Here is a 14,135-nt window from a genome sequence, read left to right on the forward strand (position 1 = left end):
AGTAGACCAAAAGATAAAAGAAAAATCAATAAATCTTACATAGAGTTCTACAGGCTCGACACGGTATTGACCGACGCTTGAATAAATATTGATTCGGAGGTTTAGCTTATAATTGTCTTCCCTTTTTCCAATAGTGAAAAGCTGTCTGGAGAAAATTGAACTTCCTGGTAAAATCCAATCTTGTCCATTTTCTAGTTTATAACGTAGCTCGTAACTCAGAGGTAATTCTTCAGAGATCCAATTTTGACATTGTATATCTGAAAATTCGTCTACTGTAATATTGTTGTTCCTGTGTGATAAAATATGAAACGATTTGGTTTGTTTCTTATACGAAGAAATTAAAAATATCCAGTTAGCTCAGTCGGTAAAGCATTCGCCTTGCAATCTAAGGGATGTGGGTTCGATCCCCGGTCACTGACATCTCAGCTAATGAGTAGCTTGGATTGGGTAATCTGATCTAAGTAGTAAGTCACTGGGAGCTGAGAGTAGGTATGGTGCTTCACCTCAGCACTCGATCTCCCACATCTAGCGCAAATGATAGAAAAGGGGATAAACTCCCACAATCCCGTTTCCTCCGACAGCAACTAGATGAAACTACTTATTTACCTAAGTAAAGGAGTAAAAATTAGTATTTTAGTTGGTTAAACAATTAGTCAAACACCGTTTTTTTGTTTTGCTTCCACTAACGGATTCGTGCTCCTTTTAAATTACCCTATATGGTAATGCAGTTTTGAGATCTGCGATTCAGACTCCAGGGGGTTTTCAAGTTAACTAAGTTACGCAACTTTCACTACCATTATGGAAGCAAACACGTTCGATTTGCGTAGAACCGGCTAATATACAAGTTAGAACGTTTGCCTCCATAATGGTAGCCTATACTAGACGTCACCCGCGTTTTTTAAGCAATTAACGTCCACTTTACGAATTTTTCGAATGTTTTGAGTCCGGGTTTTCGGGCTCTAAACATTAGATTTTTTGACGTCACTTTTAATTTTCGAAGCTCCTGCAGAAGCAAAATAATCGAATTTGCGTCAAAACGTCAAAATACTTGAAAGACTTTTTTAAAAATCGTCAAAGTGGAACTCACTTAGAAACGAGATGAAAATCCCGGTTTTTAGTGAGGTGCTCTCTACCATAATGGCAGATTTTTTTCAATGTTACGTTACTTAACAAATCATGAAAAACTTCTTTACGCAGTTTGAAGCCTAGAAATCTAAGCTATTTTGATTCAGTGACTAGGATAAATCTGATGGTAAGTTGTGAACTTACTTATATAAATTTAAAATCCGTATATATAAAAAATCTACAAAGCGCCAAAAAGCTATATTGCCAAAAGCCGTGTGATCTAGCCTTGTGAATACGGGCTCAGTTAACTAAGGCCAGTTTGAATTCTTGTGGTTTATTCATGATATGCACCACTGCAATTTCTTCTGACATTACGTCACGGAACCAATAGCTCATTGGTTGGAAGTGACGTAAAAGCAGTCAATACGTCACTTTCAACCAATCAGCTATTGGGTGGAACGGAAAACATTGCAATGGTGCATATTATGAATTGTTTGAGCTTCTACCAACCCAGCTGGCACACAACGTTGTTTCAATGTTCATCTAACGTTATATGGACGATATGAACATATGATAGACGTTGAAACAACGTTGTGTGCCAGCTGGGAAACTCTTTGCTGAAATGATATTGCAAAGTTTGGCACACGGCAGCGTTTTTTGCAAGATTATTGAAAGATTCTTACCCCGTAACTGCGCACGATCCTGAATGTGGTATCTGACTTGTCTGTCTTGTAATCCGATAAACCGATTTCCCAACATCTCCATAATATCGGAATTGGAATTCGAATGTATAATTCTTGGCTTCAACCAATGGGGTGTCAGTATAAATGATTAAGTTATGGTTATTGCAGTTACCATCACGTTCTTGTACGCGATGTTCTGATGATGGTTGACCGTCGTACGAGATAATCCATTTAGAAGAGAATCTGAAAAAAAAATGTAATCATTAAATCTTGATTAATTGTTTAAAGAAACAATCATACAGATTAATTTTAATTGTTCTAACCATTATATCAATGTCTTTGACATTTCATTGACGACACTTTGAGGAACTTTGAAGGACCCACAACGGTGCAGGCGTGTACCCTCGGATCCCCCCTGACCTGTGAGCACCGGTCGGACTTAATGTGGAAGTTGGTCTGAAAACCCCTACTTCTTTTTTGATTCTGAAACTTGAAAAGTTACGGTTTCTTCACTCTTTTCAGTCTTATTGTTTAACTCTAGAAAAAACTTAAATTGCCAGCCAGAAAAACAGCACATTGAAGCTGCCTTAGAACTAGAGAATAAATATATTTGAATTTGGGCAAATTTTTGTTTTGAATAAAGAGTATGAAATTACACAATCTAGATCAGAAAGGTACTCCTTTCTTGCTATTCTCCTTTCTAGGGAAATTTTTGACCTCCCTTCTTCAGTTTTTGTAGAGTTCCAAAAAACCTGTTCTATTCTAAATTAAAAAGTTTTGTACAAAATATTGATTCACTTACTGTTGCCAGACTGGATACCGATCACAATCAAGCCTGTAAGCCAACTCTCCTTGTGTATTAATCTTGCTTCCACAATTGTCTTGGCACAACAACACTATACCAGGTGGGTCTCCCTCAGCGAAAAATACAGTCTGGTCGTCTTGGCTACTTCTTGAGCCTTTCTGAACGATGACACGAAACTCATATTCGATGTTTTGTAAGAAATGATACGCGTTCGATTTCGCCTCGACACCTGTGGAAATTCAAATTAATTTTTTTATTATTGAAGGAGGCCCACTGACCAAAGACACGAAAAGGTTTAAAGGTTTTGTTTTTAAATAAGAATGATGTTGTTTGCTTACTCATCAATTTTAATTTGCAAGCTTTTTCGCATTGGATTGACACGGATGTGGAGCAAGATTGGTCACAAAGAGGAAAAAACAACATTTTTTTGCTTATATCAGCATAATATAACAATATGAAGCCACTGTCCCGATATGAAATATGTGTCTGATATGAAACGGGAACACTTATGTAAAAGCAAAACCTATGTATAAGACTTGTTAAATATTTCCTCTATCAGATCAGTAGACTGAAGTCGTCTATAACCTATGGAATACAATTATCTTGATACAATAATTGTAACAGGATAATATCAGCTTTTCTAAACGACTGGAAACCTCCGACTAAGATTGTCCATTTGATTACATTATTTTTTTGCCATATTTCATTCTGTGTCTAGATTAGTCGTCTAGCATGCTAGCGACCGTAGTGCAGTGGTAGAGCATCCGGCTACAGTGCGCAAGGTTATGGGTTCAACCCCAAGGCGGTTCATACCAAAGATTCCCAAAATGGTACTGGACGCCTCTCTGCTTGATGCTCAGAAATTAAAAGAAGGATCAAGGGTAAGTGGAGCAATCCAGAGAGAAAGAGTGGCGCCCTCCTCTATCGGGTAGACGGCTATCAAAAGAGAAGCCTTCGGGTCGCCTCCGACTGCGGTCGCAGACTTACCTAGCATGCTAGACAACCCGATCAGACAAATGATTTTAAATACACTTGGATTTGTCATTTGCCGATCTAGTGGAAACACCTGAGAAGCACATGTGTCCGAATTAAGGATTCAATGTTTGTTACAACGTATATAAGTTTTTCATGTTTTATTAAGCTACGTAGTTTCCGCCGTTACGGAAGCAAAAGTTCGAATCATACATTCAAATTGTGACGTCACTCCATTCAAGATGACGCATTATTTTGCTTCGAATAGGGTCACTGACCTTTATATAACCTGGACCAATTCCAGCCAAGCAAAATCTTTAATCGGAGTTTTTTTGAAAAGTGGTACCCTAATAGAGGCACTACTCAATAGCGGTGTAAATGCATCGAAAACGCTAGATCTACTTTCCCTCGAAAACTTTTGATGATATAGCGCCGTTAGATTTTTAACACTGGAATGGCTTCTTTACGGGTACCAATTCCAAAAAAACTTCAATCAAAGATGGCGAATAAAGCTTGGTCCAGGGATATACAAAGGTCAGTGCAGAAGTTACATAACTCAACAAAACATGAAGAGACTTTCATTTTCTCTTACCTTTGCCAAACGGCTGGGTTTCATTCCAAACTTTATTCAAACATTTATACTCAACATTTGTATCATTTCTTTTTTGAATCTCAATTTGAACTTTCGTATCATTTTCAGTTTTCAACCGGCAAAACCATGTGAAATTTAGTCCGGAATATCCCAATCGCGGATCATCTGGATCCCGACTCTGTTTAGCGTCTATAACAGAATTATAAAAGGAGCCATCTTTATGGCGAGTTGGGAGCGTCTGAAAATCATTATTACTGATAACAGCTTGAAGCGGTGATTGGACAATACGGAAATAACCACTATACTGGTATAATTCTCCTTTAAAAGACATGATCAAATTGACAGTGTATGAACCGGGTTCGTAGCTTCTCGGTTGGACAGTATACGAAAGTTTTCGTAATGAGAGATCGAATGAAAATTCAATTTTATCATTGGTTGAGCCGTCATTAGATTTAAATGTAGCATTCATATATTTGTATTCTCTTTGAACAGTATCGACGCAATCTGGTAACTTAACCCAATAACCCACCATTGGGATTGACTGACCACGTGTGTATTGGAGCGGTTCGCTTGGCGTGCCATAAGAGAAAAATAACTCAGGTACAGAACAGGTTGATACGATGATTTTGACGGTATCTGATTTGATTTCATTTTGAAGTTTATCGATGGCTGTGACAGTCAGGTAATATGTAGTTTCACCTGAAAGAGATGAAAAACGAAAGAATTAACATTTAACTTATACTTCGGACCGTACTCTAAATATACTGGAAGACAAAGGAAGTGCAGGTAGATATGCTTGGCAGGTAATATATTTGATATATTTGAGATTTTATAGATGATGCTATCGTCCGTTAGAGGGCCAGTAAACGCGGGAAAATTTATATGCACAGAGTCAGAGCGTCAGGCACTGCTTACTCATACTCCACCCCGGGCTAAACACGGTTTTCAAATTTATCTCGGTCTCGTCTAGAGATTTTGGTGAATTTATGCACAATTTTGAGACGGGAAATCCTCTTTATATACTTTGATGAGACGGAAGAACTTTTAATTAGCGAGAGTAAACTGTAACATTTTTTATCGAAAAAAAATACCTGTATAAGTATGTTTCTTGTAGAAAACCTTGAGTCTCTGTCAAAAGGTAAAGTGGACAAAGCAAGGTTTTTCGACGGAAGAACTATTAATTAGCAACTGTAACATTTGTCAAATAAAAATACCTGTATAAGTATGTTTCTTGTAGAAAACTTTGAGTCTCTGTCAAAAGGTAAAGTGGTCAAAGCAAGGTTTTTCGACGGAAGAACTATTAATTAGCAACTGTAACATTTGTCAAATAAAAATACCTGTATAAGTATGTTTCTTGTAGAAAACCTTGAGTCTCTGTCAAAAGGTAAAGTGGACAAAGCAAGATTTTTCGACGGAAGAACTTTTAATTAGCGAGAATAAACTGTAACACTTTTTATCGAAAAAAATACCTGTATAAGTATGTTTCTTGTAGAAAACCTTGAGTCTCTGTCAAAAGGTAAAGTGGTCAAAGCAAGGTTTTTCGACGGAAGAACTATTAATTAGCGAGAGTAAACTGTAACACTTTTTATCGAAAAAAATACCTGTATAAGTATGTTTCTTGTAGAAAACCTTGAGTCTCCATCAAAAGGTAAAGTGGACAAAGCAAGATTTTTCGACGGAAGAACTTTTAATTAGCGAGAGTAAACTGTAACATTTGTCAAATAAAAATACCTGTATAAGTATGTTTCTTGTAGAAAACTTTGAGTCTCCATCAAAAGGTAAAGTGGTCAAAGCAAGGTTTTTCGACGGAAGAACTATTAATTAGCAACTGTAACATTTGTCAAATAAAAATACCTGCATAAGTATGTTTCTTGTAGAAAACCTTGAGTCTCCATCAAAAGGTAAAGTGGACAAAGCAAGATTTTTCGACGGAAGAACTTTTAATTAGCGAGAGTAAACTGTAACACTTTTTATCGAAAAAAATACCTGTATAAGTATGTTTCTTGTAGAAAACTTTGAGTCTCTGTCAAAAGGTAAAGTGGACAAAGCAAGATTTTTCGACGGAAGAACTATTAATTAGCAACTGTAACATTTCTCAAATAAAAATACCTGCATAAGTATGTTTCTTGTAGAAAACCTTGAGTCTCTGTCAAAAGGTAAAGTGGACAAAGCAAGATTTTTTGACGGAAGAACTATTAATTAGCAACTGTAACATTTTTTATCGAAAAAAATACCTGTATAAGTATGTTTCTTGTAGAAAACCTTGAGTCTCTGTCAAAAGGTAAAGTGGACAAAGCAAGATTTTTCGACGGAAGAACTTTTAATTAGCGAGAGTAAACTGTAACACTTTTTATCGAAAAAAATACCTGTATAAGTATGTTTCTTGTAGAAAACCTTGAGTCTCCATCAAAAGGTAAAGTGGTCAAAGCAAGGTTTTTCGACGGAAGAACTATTAATTAGCAACTGTAACATTTGTCAAATAAAAATACCTGTATAAGTATGTTTCTTGTAGAAAACCTTGAGTCTCTGTCAAAAGGTAAAGTGGACAAAGCAAGATTTTTTGACGGAAGAACTATTAATTAGCAACTGTAACATTTTTTATCGAAAAAAATACCTGTATAAGTATGTTTCTTGTAGAAAACTTTGAGTCTCTGTCAAAAGGTAAAGTGGTCAAAGCAAGGTTTTTCGACGGAAGAACTATTAATTAGCAACTGTAACATTTGTCAAATAAAAATACCTGTATAAGTATGTTTCTTGTAGAAAACCTTGAGTCTCCGTCAAAAGGTAAAGTGGTCAAAGCAAGGTTTTTCGATGGAAGAACTATTAATTAGCAACTGTAACATTTGTCAAATAAAAATACCTGTATAAGTATGTTTCTTGTAGAAAACTTTGAGTCTCTGTCAAAAGGTAAAGTGGTCAAAGCAAGATTTTTCGATGGAAGAACTATTAATTAGCAACTGTAACATTTGTCAAATAAAAATACCTGTATAAGTATGTTTCTTGTAGAAAACTTTGAGTCTCTGTCAAAAGGTAAAGTGGACAAAGCAAGGTTTTTCGACGGAAGAACTTTTAATTAGCGAGAGTAAACTGTAACACTGTTTATCGAATAAAAATACCTGTATAAGTATGTTTCTTGTAGAAAACTTTGAGTCTCCGTCAAAAGGTAAATTGGTCAAAGCAAGGTTTTTCGATGGAAGAACTATTAATTAGCAACTGTAACATTTGTCAAATAAAAATACCTGTATAAGTATGTTTCTTGTAGAAAACTTTGAGTCTCTGTCAAAAGGTAAAGTGGTCAAAGCAAGGTTTTTTGACGGAAGAACTTTTAATTAGCAACTGTAACATTTGTCAAATAAAAATACCTGTATAAGTATGTTTCTCGTAGAAAACTTCAGGAACAATTTTGTTAGTTTGATCCACATTGTCTGATACACCATCTCCCCATTCGATCAAATATTCTGGGAATGTGCCGTTCCTCATATCAACTTTGAGTTCCACTTCAACACCACCGGATATCTCTAAAACTCGGGAAGCTGAGAAAACCGGATCTGTTTCAATCTGGAGATCACCTAACGGGCAGATGATGACAATGTTTCGTTTGCTAACGCTTGGTGATGGCAAGTTTTCCCAGGTGTTGCCAGCGCTTAATGGATTCTTGACTTTGACTGTGATTGCTTTTTGACCACACTCTGAGTAACTGAAATGCGAAAAATTAAAATGAGGGATGGTTAGAGTTCTTCAGATGGGCTAAATATGACAAGCTGAATTATCTTTTACGATTTTACGGGGACAAATTTTAGCAAATGTCAATATATTAATCTGGATGCATTCAAATATGCACTCAGAACCACGCAATGGTATATGAGTGAAGGTAGAGAGTCTATCACCATATTTCCCTAATACCCTGCCTGGTAGCGCTTGGGATTCGAACACAGTGCATTGCAGTGTAAGTCTGTGATCGAAACCTTTACACTACCAATCGCCAGAATGTTAGTGAGACACAGTGATAGCCTTATCCAGATGGTGAGTGAATGTATACCGAGTTTATCGTTCTACAAAATAGTATTTCAGGTTTTGATTTAATCAAAATTAATCCATGGATGAGACAAAATATACAAACCCAATATTTAGACCTTGAGGGTGAGTTGTGCAGCAGTGTTTAAAATACTTTCCCTTACACGATGTTGTAAGTCCAAAGCAAAGTTAATGAACATTATATGAATGTTGACATAACGTCGCATATCAGCTGGGGATTAGTCTAGCAAACTAGACGACTAATTCAGACAAATATTGTAATTATAATTTTTCCCGCTCAAAAAAAAATTGTGTTAAAAGTTTTTCATTTGAGTTGATTTTGTTTTGAGAGTTTGTTGTTGCTTGATAAATTATTTTCTCGCTACGCAAGTTTCTGCGTAGCTAGCCGGGGATTCTGTAAGGCTGGAACACCGGATTCTTTCAGTCGTTTATACAAAATAAACCCCGTAACAATAATCGTGTTATCATATAAAGCCTATACTACTGTATTACACGCATTATAAACGACTCCAGCTCACCTTTTAGTGAATGTTCTTTTGATAGTTGGGTTTGCTATTGGAAAGAAATCAGTTTGTACATCCCCTTCACCAAGGTCAATCTCAAAGTCGATTTCATTTCCATTATGTATAGTAACGTCTATTTGGATCTCCTCGTTTCTGCAAAAAAGAAGGTATTAGCGGTTAATATCTTTGAGTTCAAAACCCGACAGGGCTAGACGGGGCCCGCGTAGTTTTAGGTTTTATTTTTTCCATTGAGTTTCAAACCCAAAGGGCTAGAGGCGAGACTACTGGATGCGAAATGAAACCACTACACAAACGGCCGATTGAAACTAAAATCTATCACTAGATTTCAAAATATGTAGTCCAAAACAAAGGAACCTCTAGATACAATCCGTTGTCATGATTACTCATTACTGTGCGTTCTATGCGCGTTTTGGATGGAAAATAAGTGGCTTCAATTTCTTTTGCCTGAGAAGGGTTAAAGTTTCGCCTCTAGCTCTTCGGACTTGAATTACAATGATTTTATCCTCACTAGCCTAAAGGGTTTTAAACTCGATGGTTTATGTCATATAAGACTTAGGCTTATATTTGAAAAGTAAACTTTGTGTCAGTTCCAAGTATGTAAAAATATAGTTTCCTTCACTTTTTTTTATAAGAACCAGTAAAATTTTCTGAGGCTTGGCTGTTCTTATTTTTTTGGCACCTTGAGTCTTAAATTGTTCTTATCCTGTTCTTATTTATTGGATGTAATTGGGGTATTTTAGGCGTTATACTAAGTTTTTACTTCTTTGACCCCTAAATTGCTTGAAATTGAGTATTTTAAATTGTTTTCATTTTTTGCCGATTTTGAGCCTCATTGTTCTTATAAAATTGTTCTTATATAGAAAAAAATGTACTAGTCTAGCATGCTAGATGACTAATCCATACAAAGTAGAAAATACCTTATTACATGAATATGAAGTATTTAAGTATTTAACGGCGTTGAAATTAACACGACTTCAAATTAACACGGATGAGCTTTAAACTTTAAAGTGAGCCATCGAAAAATGAACGGGATTTTTATTAACGCGAAATTTTTCTATTCGTGTTAATAACACGTCTCCTAATATTCATGTAATACACTTTTTCGACCGTAGCTGCCAATTGCCATGCGGGCATTTTTTACCAACCTAAACTCGATCCAATCATTTGTTTACACTTTTTTCTATTGTCTTTAGGTGCGGAAAAATGGCCGCGCGGCAATTGACGACTACAGTCGAAAACGTTTACAAGGTAAGCCAAAAAAATACAAATATTTTGAGTTCGCATTGTATTAATCAATATTTTCAAGATGATGTTACATTAATTGTTCGTTTTAATGCTACTCACCATACATGGGGGGGGGGGGTACTTTTACGGTGTGACAGGATTGGCGCTTTTTTAGTACGGTATTACGGGATTTGACGAAAAAAAAGACGGGAAAACGGTATTTTAAAATCAGACGGTGACGGTATTTGGCCTTATTTTTTGTCATTATGCCGGTATTTGAACCTGTACAAACCGGTGTGACGGTGTTGTTATTTTTTTCAATTTACGGGATTCCGGGATTCAGCAAAAATTTTGACGGAAAAAACGGTATTTCGAACCCCTACAACCCCCCCCCCAATACATGAAAGACCATTTATTTTCATAGTTGCTAAAACGGCTGACATTGCTGTATGAAAAGTCAATTTTTCAATCCGACAAATTTGAAATTTGTAGCAGATCCGACATTGTTTATACCTGTATACAGTCAAATTAGAGACAAAAAGGTCTTGGCGTGTGATCTTCTCCAGTAATTTAAACGATGTCGATTTTTGTGTTGAGCTGATCAAATTGCTTGCTCGTGCCGTCAAGTTGTATTCGCCTGAATTTTTGACAAAACAAAATACAAAAAAGCAAAATGAAATGTTTTTTCCATTTTCATCATGAACATTCTTATAAAGTATATTTTTATAAAAAAAGCGTGTATCCCATCTCTAGCTGAATTCATGATATTCATGACGTGATGTTTAAAATGGAAGCACCCAAAATAGCTCGGTCGATTGCCTAGTTTTATCATTTAAACTCAAAATTATTGACAAACTTCTGTATAAAATATTACATCACGAAAATGACAAATCCTCAATATAGTGAGCTCTATCTTCCTTTTTAAGGTTAGCCTAGTTATCTAAGCCCGTATTCACAAGGCTAGGACACACGGCTAATGGCAATATAGCGTTTCCGGCGCTTTAAAGATTTTTTATATTTACGGATTTTATGTTTGCCTTGGAATATAGTTATTCAGTCACAACTTACCATCAGATTTATCCTAGTGACTGAATCAAAATAGCTTAGATTTCTAGGCTACTTTAAGGTCATCTTTTTTCGAAAAAAACAAACATATCCTTACCTAAAGCTAGCTCTGAGATTTCATTAGCAGTGAACTGATAATAATTATTAGATCCAGCTTTGATGGTTCGATTGTATTCATCTGGCCCCGTTATAATGAATTCGTAGATCAGAGATGTCCCATAATCAACGGACACTTGAAATCGCAAGTTTTGTGCATTGATGTCGACGTGGGGTGGCGGATTAGCGTTATCGATCCTTAACGTACCAACACTTTTCTAAGGATAAATGATAGAGACAGAGTAATTTCTCGTTCCAAATATTGACTTAGAATATCATTCAGCCCAAATTTCCAATCACTTTTTTTCAATCGAAGTTTCTTTGCTATGGACCGAAAGAAAATAAAACTCCATTGCTCCGATCTAAAACGTATACTGATTAAAAAAGGGTGGACTTAAATATTTCTCAAAGGTGTACTACTTTTATAACGACATAATCTTTTCTCTAAGTAAAAATCATTGAAGCTGAAAAAGCAATTGCAGCGCGCCATTAAGTAAGTAGATCTGCGACCGCAGTCGGAGGCGATCCGGAGGCTCCTCTTTCGATACCTGTCTATCCGAAGGTAGAGGAGGCCACCACTCCTACTCCCTTGATTGCTCCACTCACTCTTGATCCTTCTCTTAATTGCTGAGCATCAAGCAGAGAGGCATCAAGTACCATTTTGTAAGAAGTCTGACCAAGTCAGGAATTGAACCCACGACCTTGTGCACCGTAGCCAGATATAGCTGGACCTTTAACTTTAAGCTAAGACTTTAAGGGGACCGTAGTATATAGGTAGAGCATTTGGGCTACGGTGCACAAGGTCGTGAGTACAATACTTGAACCGTACTAAGCATAGGAAAACCGGTTTTTATAACAGAGAACAATTTTGCAAAAATAAATTTAACTTTGAACAACAACATACTTGTACGGTGACCCAACGTTTCTCTATCGGTCCATTCTCATACTGCGACGTAATCTTATAAGATCCAGCAACGGTAAAACGTCTCCGATATTCAAATCCAAAAAAATCGGAATAATAAAATCGTAATTTCGGTTTCATATAGTGTTTAGTAGTAATATCGGATGAGTAAAATCGGGTGTTCTCTTCAGGATTTCCAGTAGCTTGGAATATATTATATTGGCTTGGTGTTGATTCAGTGTTGAATTGAGCTGAAGTGGTTGTTTGATGGTAACCTACTAAGTCACCCTTTTTAATAGCAATGCTAGGGTATGAGATATCGATCGTGTTGTGACCAGGGGAGCTGATTCGAACAAGAATACCTTAAATGGATAAAAAACAGTAAGTTTATAAGTTGAATTAATGCAGCATGTCTAAGATATATGAAAGTCAAGGTTCAATCAATTTGCTTTAAGTGAAAAAAAGAAAAAAATAAGTGCTAAAATAAAATAAAATGTTTTGATACAGTACATCTTTATCTCAAACCTCTATTACTCGAATGTCTCCTTGACTCCTTCTAACAGAATGCTTATTTTTGAATGAGTAAAAAATATCTTTCTAGTGGTACCAAAAATTATTGCCTAACTCTCAAGATCTCTCAAGAAAAAAAGAACGGTTGAAAATCACATTTTTCAAAAAAAATGCTACATCAGCAGAAATGCTTACTTCGTACAACAATGAACTGATCCGGGATGTTTGACCAATCACCACGCTTTGAAGGTATTGTCAGACTTTCCGTTAAATTAAGACCATCAGGTGTACTACAGCAAGAACCAGTTGAAATACAATACTCTTGTGATGAACAAACTGGACGTAAGATCTAGAGAAAAGACAAAATGTTGGTTGGATAAGGGCTACTTAGACTACACAATATATTGACGAACAATATTCGACAATATCGTTTTCGGACCGTAATGTACGATTTAAATAACTGGTACTCTATTGTAAAAATATATTTTCTTTCTGTAAAACATCCCCCTATATTGTGAGAATATTGCAAATAGAGCTTACAACGTATTGTGAACGTCTTTTCAATATATTACCGGCACTCAGCAATATATCGTCAATGTATTGCCCGACAATATATTGTGTAGTGTATGTAGCCCTTTAAAGACATCCCCCTCTCACAGATCTCAGGGACCCCCTCCCGCTAGAAAAATTTGCCATCACGTTCCCAGTTGAAAATTATATTGCAATTTTTGGTTCCTTACTAAAAGTATTTAAACTAGGTCACAGTGTGGATGTAAACCACACTGAAACGACCGCCTTCCATCTCGCATCACGCTCGCGAAAGAGCGCGCGCAAATTATTAACGCCTACATGTCATCTCCAGTACATTTTAGATTATTCATTGAAAACAGATTACAATATAGTCATTTTTCCTGTCTCGATTATTCAATTCCGAATAAAAAGACATTCGGGGAAAAAAAGAGAAACACCTGGGTAATCTAGTTAAAAAAACCGAAAGTAAATGGTAGACAAAGTAATGAGCCAAGGCAAAACGAGATTAGCGTACCACTATGAAAGAAACCGCCTCCGGCGGTCGATAAACAAATCCTCACTGAATTTTCTGACTGGGAAACAATGGAATTCAAACTCCCTAGCCATAAAAAAAACATCGGAATATTCACCCCCGCCGAGAGTCCGTTATTTTTACCCCCACTGGCTGAAGAAATCCTACTGGCTGAAGAAATCCTACCGCTTCTTTGCCTACGGGTATATATTAATAAAAATCATCATTAATGAACCTCAACACTATTAATCAAAAGCCATCATCTACCATGTGGGTATTTTTTGTCAAAATCTTTTATAAGAAAATTTCTTTGAAAAATATTTCTCCAAAAATTACACTACACTAGGAGGGATTTATTTTGCAACTTTTGTATCAAATCTTGATATAGCCTGCCAAGTAGAGGATTTTTCCCTAACTGGCACCATGGCCTATCAAATATATTTTTAGTAGCTCGCGCTAATATTTAATAGTCAACAGAACATAGAACGTGATTTGGAAGTCGGTTTATTTTGAATTTCGAAGTTAATATTTTTTTGCCCCGCAATTTTGATCACACAATTTAACCGTACGTAAAAATGATGTAAAATGGACGTTAGAGACGTTAAATGGATGTAAAATAGA

General features: G+C 36.2%; 1 protein-coding gene across 3 annotated transcripts in view; it reads right to left on the reverse strand.

Annotated features, from left to right (window-relative positions):
• Positions 1-14,135, reverse strand: part of LOC136797845 (polycystin family receptor for egg jelly-like) — a 53,756-nt gene that overhangs the window by 27,714 nt on the left and 11,907 nt on the right. For 2 of the 3 annotated variants that reach the window (XM_067054428.1, XM_067054427.1), the window contains exons 8-17: positions 12,668-12,821; positions 11,966-12,324; positions 11,063-11,279; positions 10,414-10,537; positions 8,671-8,808; positions 7,480-7,814; positions 4,118-4,816; positions 2,551-2,782; positions 1,749-1,991; positions 40-289 (exon numbers count right to left, since the gene is read on the reverse strand). In XM_067054428.1, the coding sequence (XP_066910529.1) occupies positions 40-289; positions 1,749-1,991; positions 2,551-2,782; positions 4,118-4,816; positions 7,480-7,814; positions 8,671-8,808; positions 10,414-10,537; positions 11,063-11,279; positions 11,966-12,324; positions 12,668-12,821 (2,751 nt within the window). Of the gene's footprint in view, positions 1-39; positions 290-1,748; positions 1,992-2,550; positions 2,783-4,117; positions 4,817-5,454; positions 5,483-7,479; positions 7,815-8,670; positions 8,809-10,413; positions 10,538-11,062; positions 11,280-11,965; positions 12,325-12,667; positions 12,822-14,135 lie in introns of all 3 variants that reach the window. The other variant, XM_067054429.1, reaches the window with a different exon arrangement.

Source organism: Clytia hemisphaerica, unplaced genomic scaffold (assembly GCF_902728285.1).
Source record: "Clytia hemisphaerica strain Z4C2 unplaced genomic scaffold, Clytia hemisphaerica genome assembly, whole genome shotgun sequence".
NCBI lineage: Eukaryota > Metazoa > Cnidaria > Hydrozoa > Leptothecata > Clytiidae > Clytia > Clytia hemisphaerica.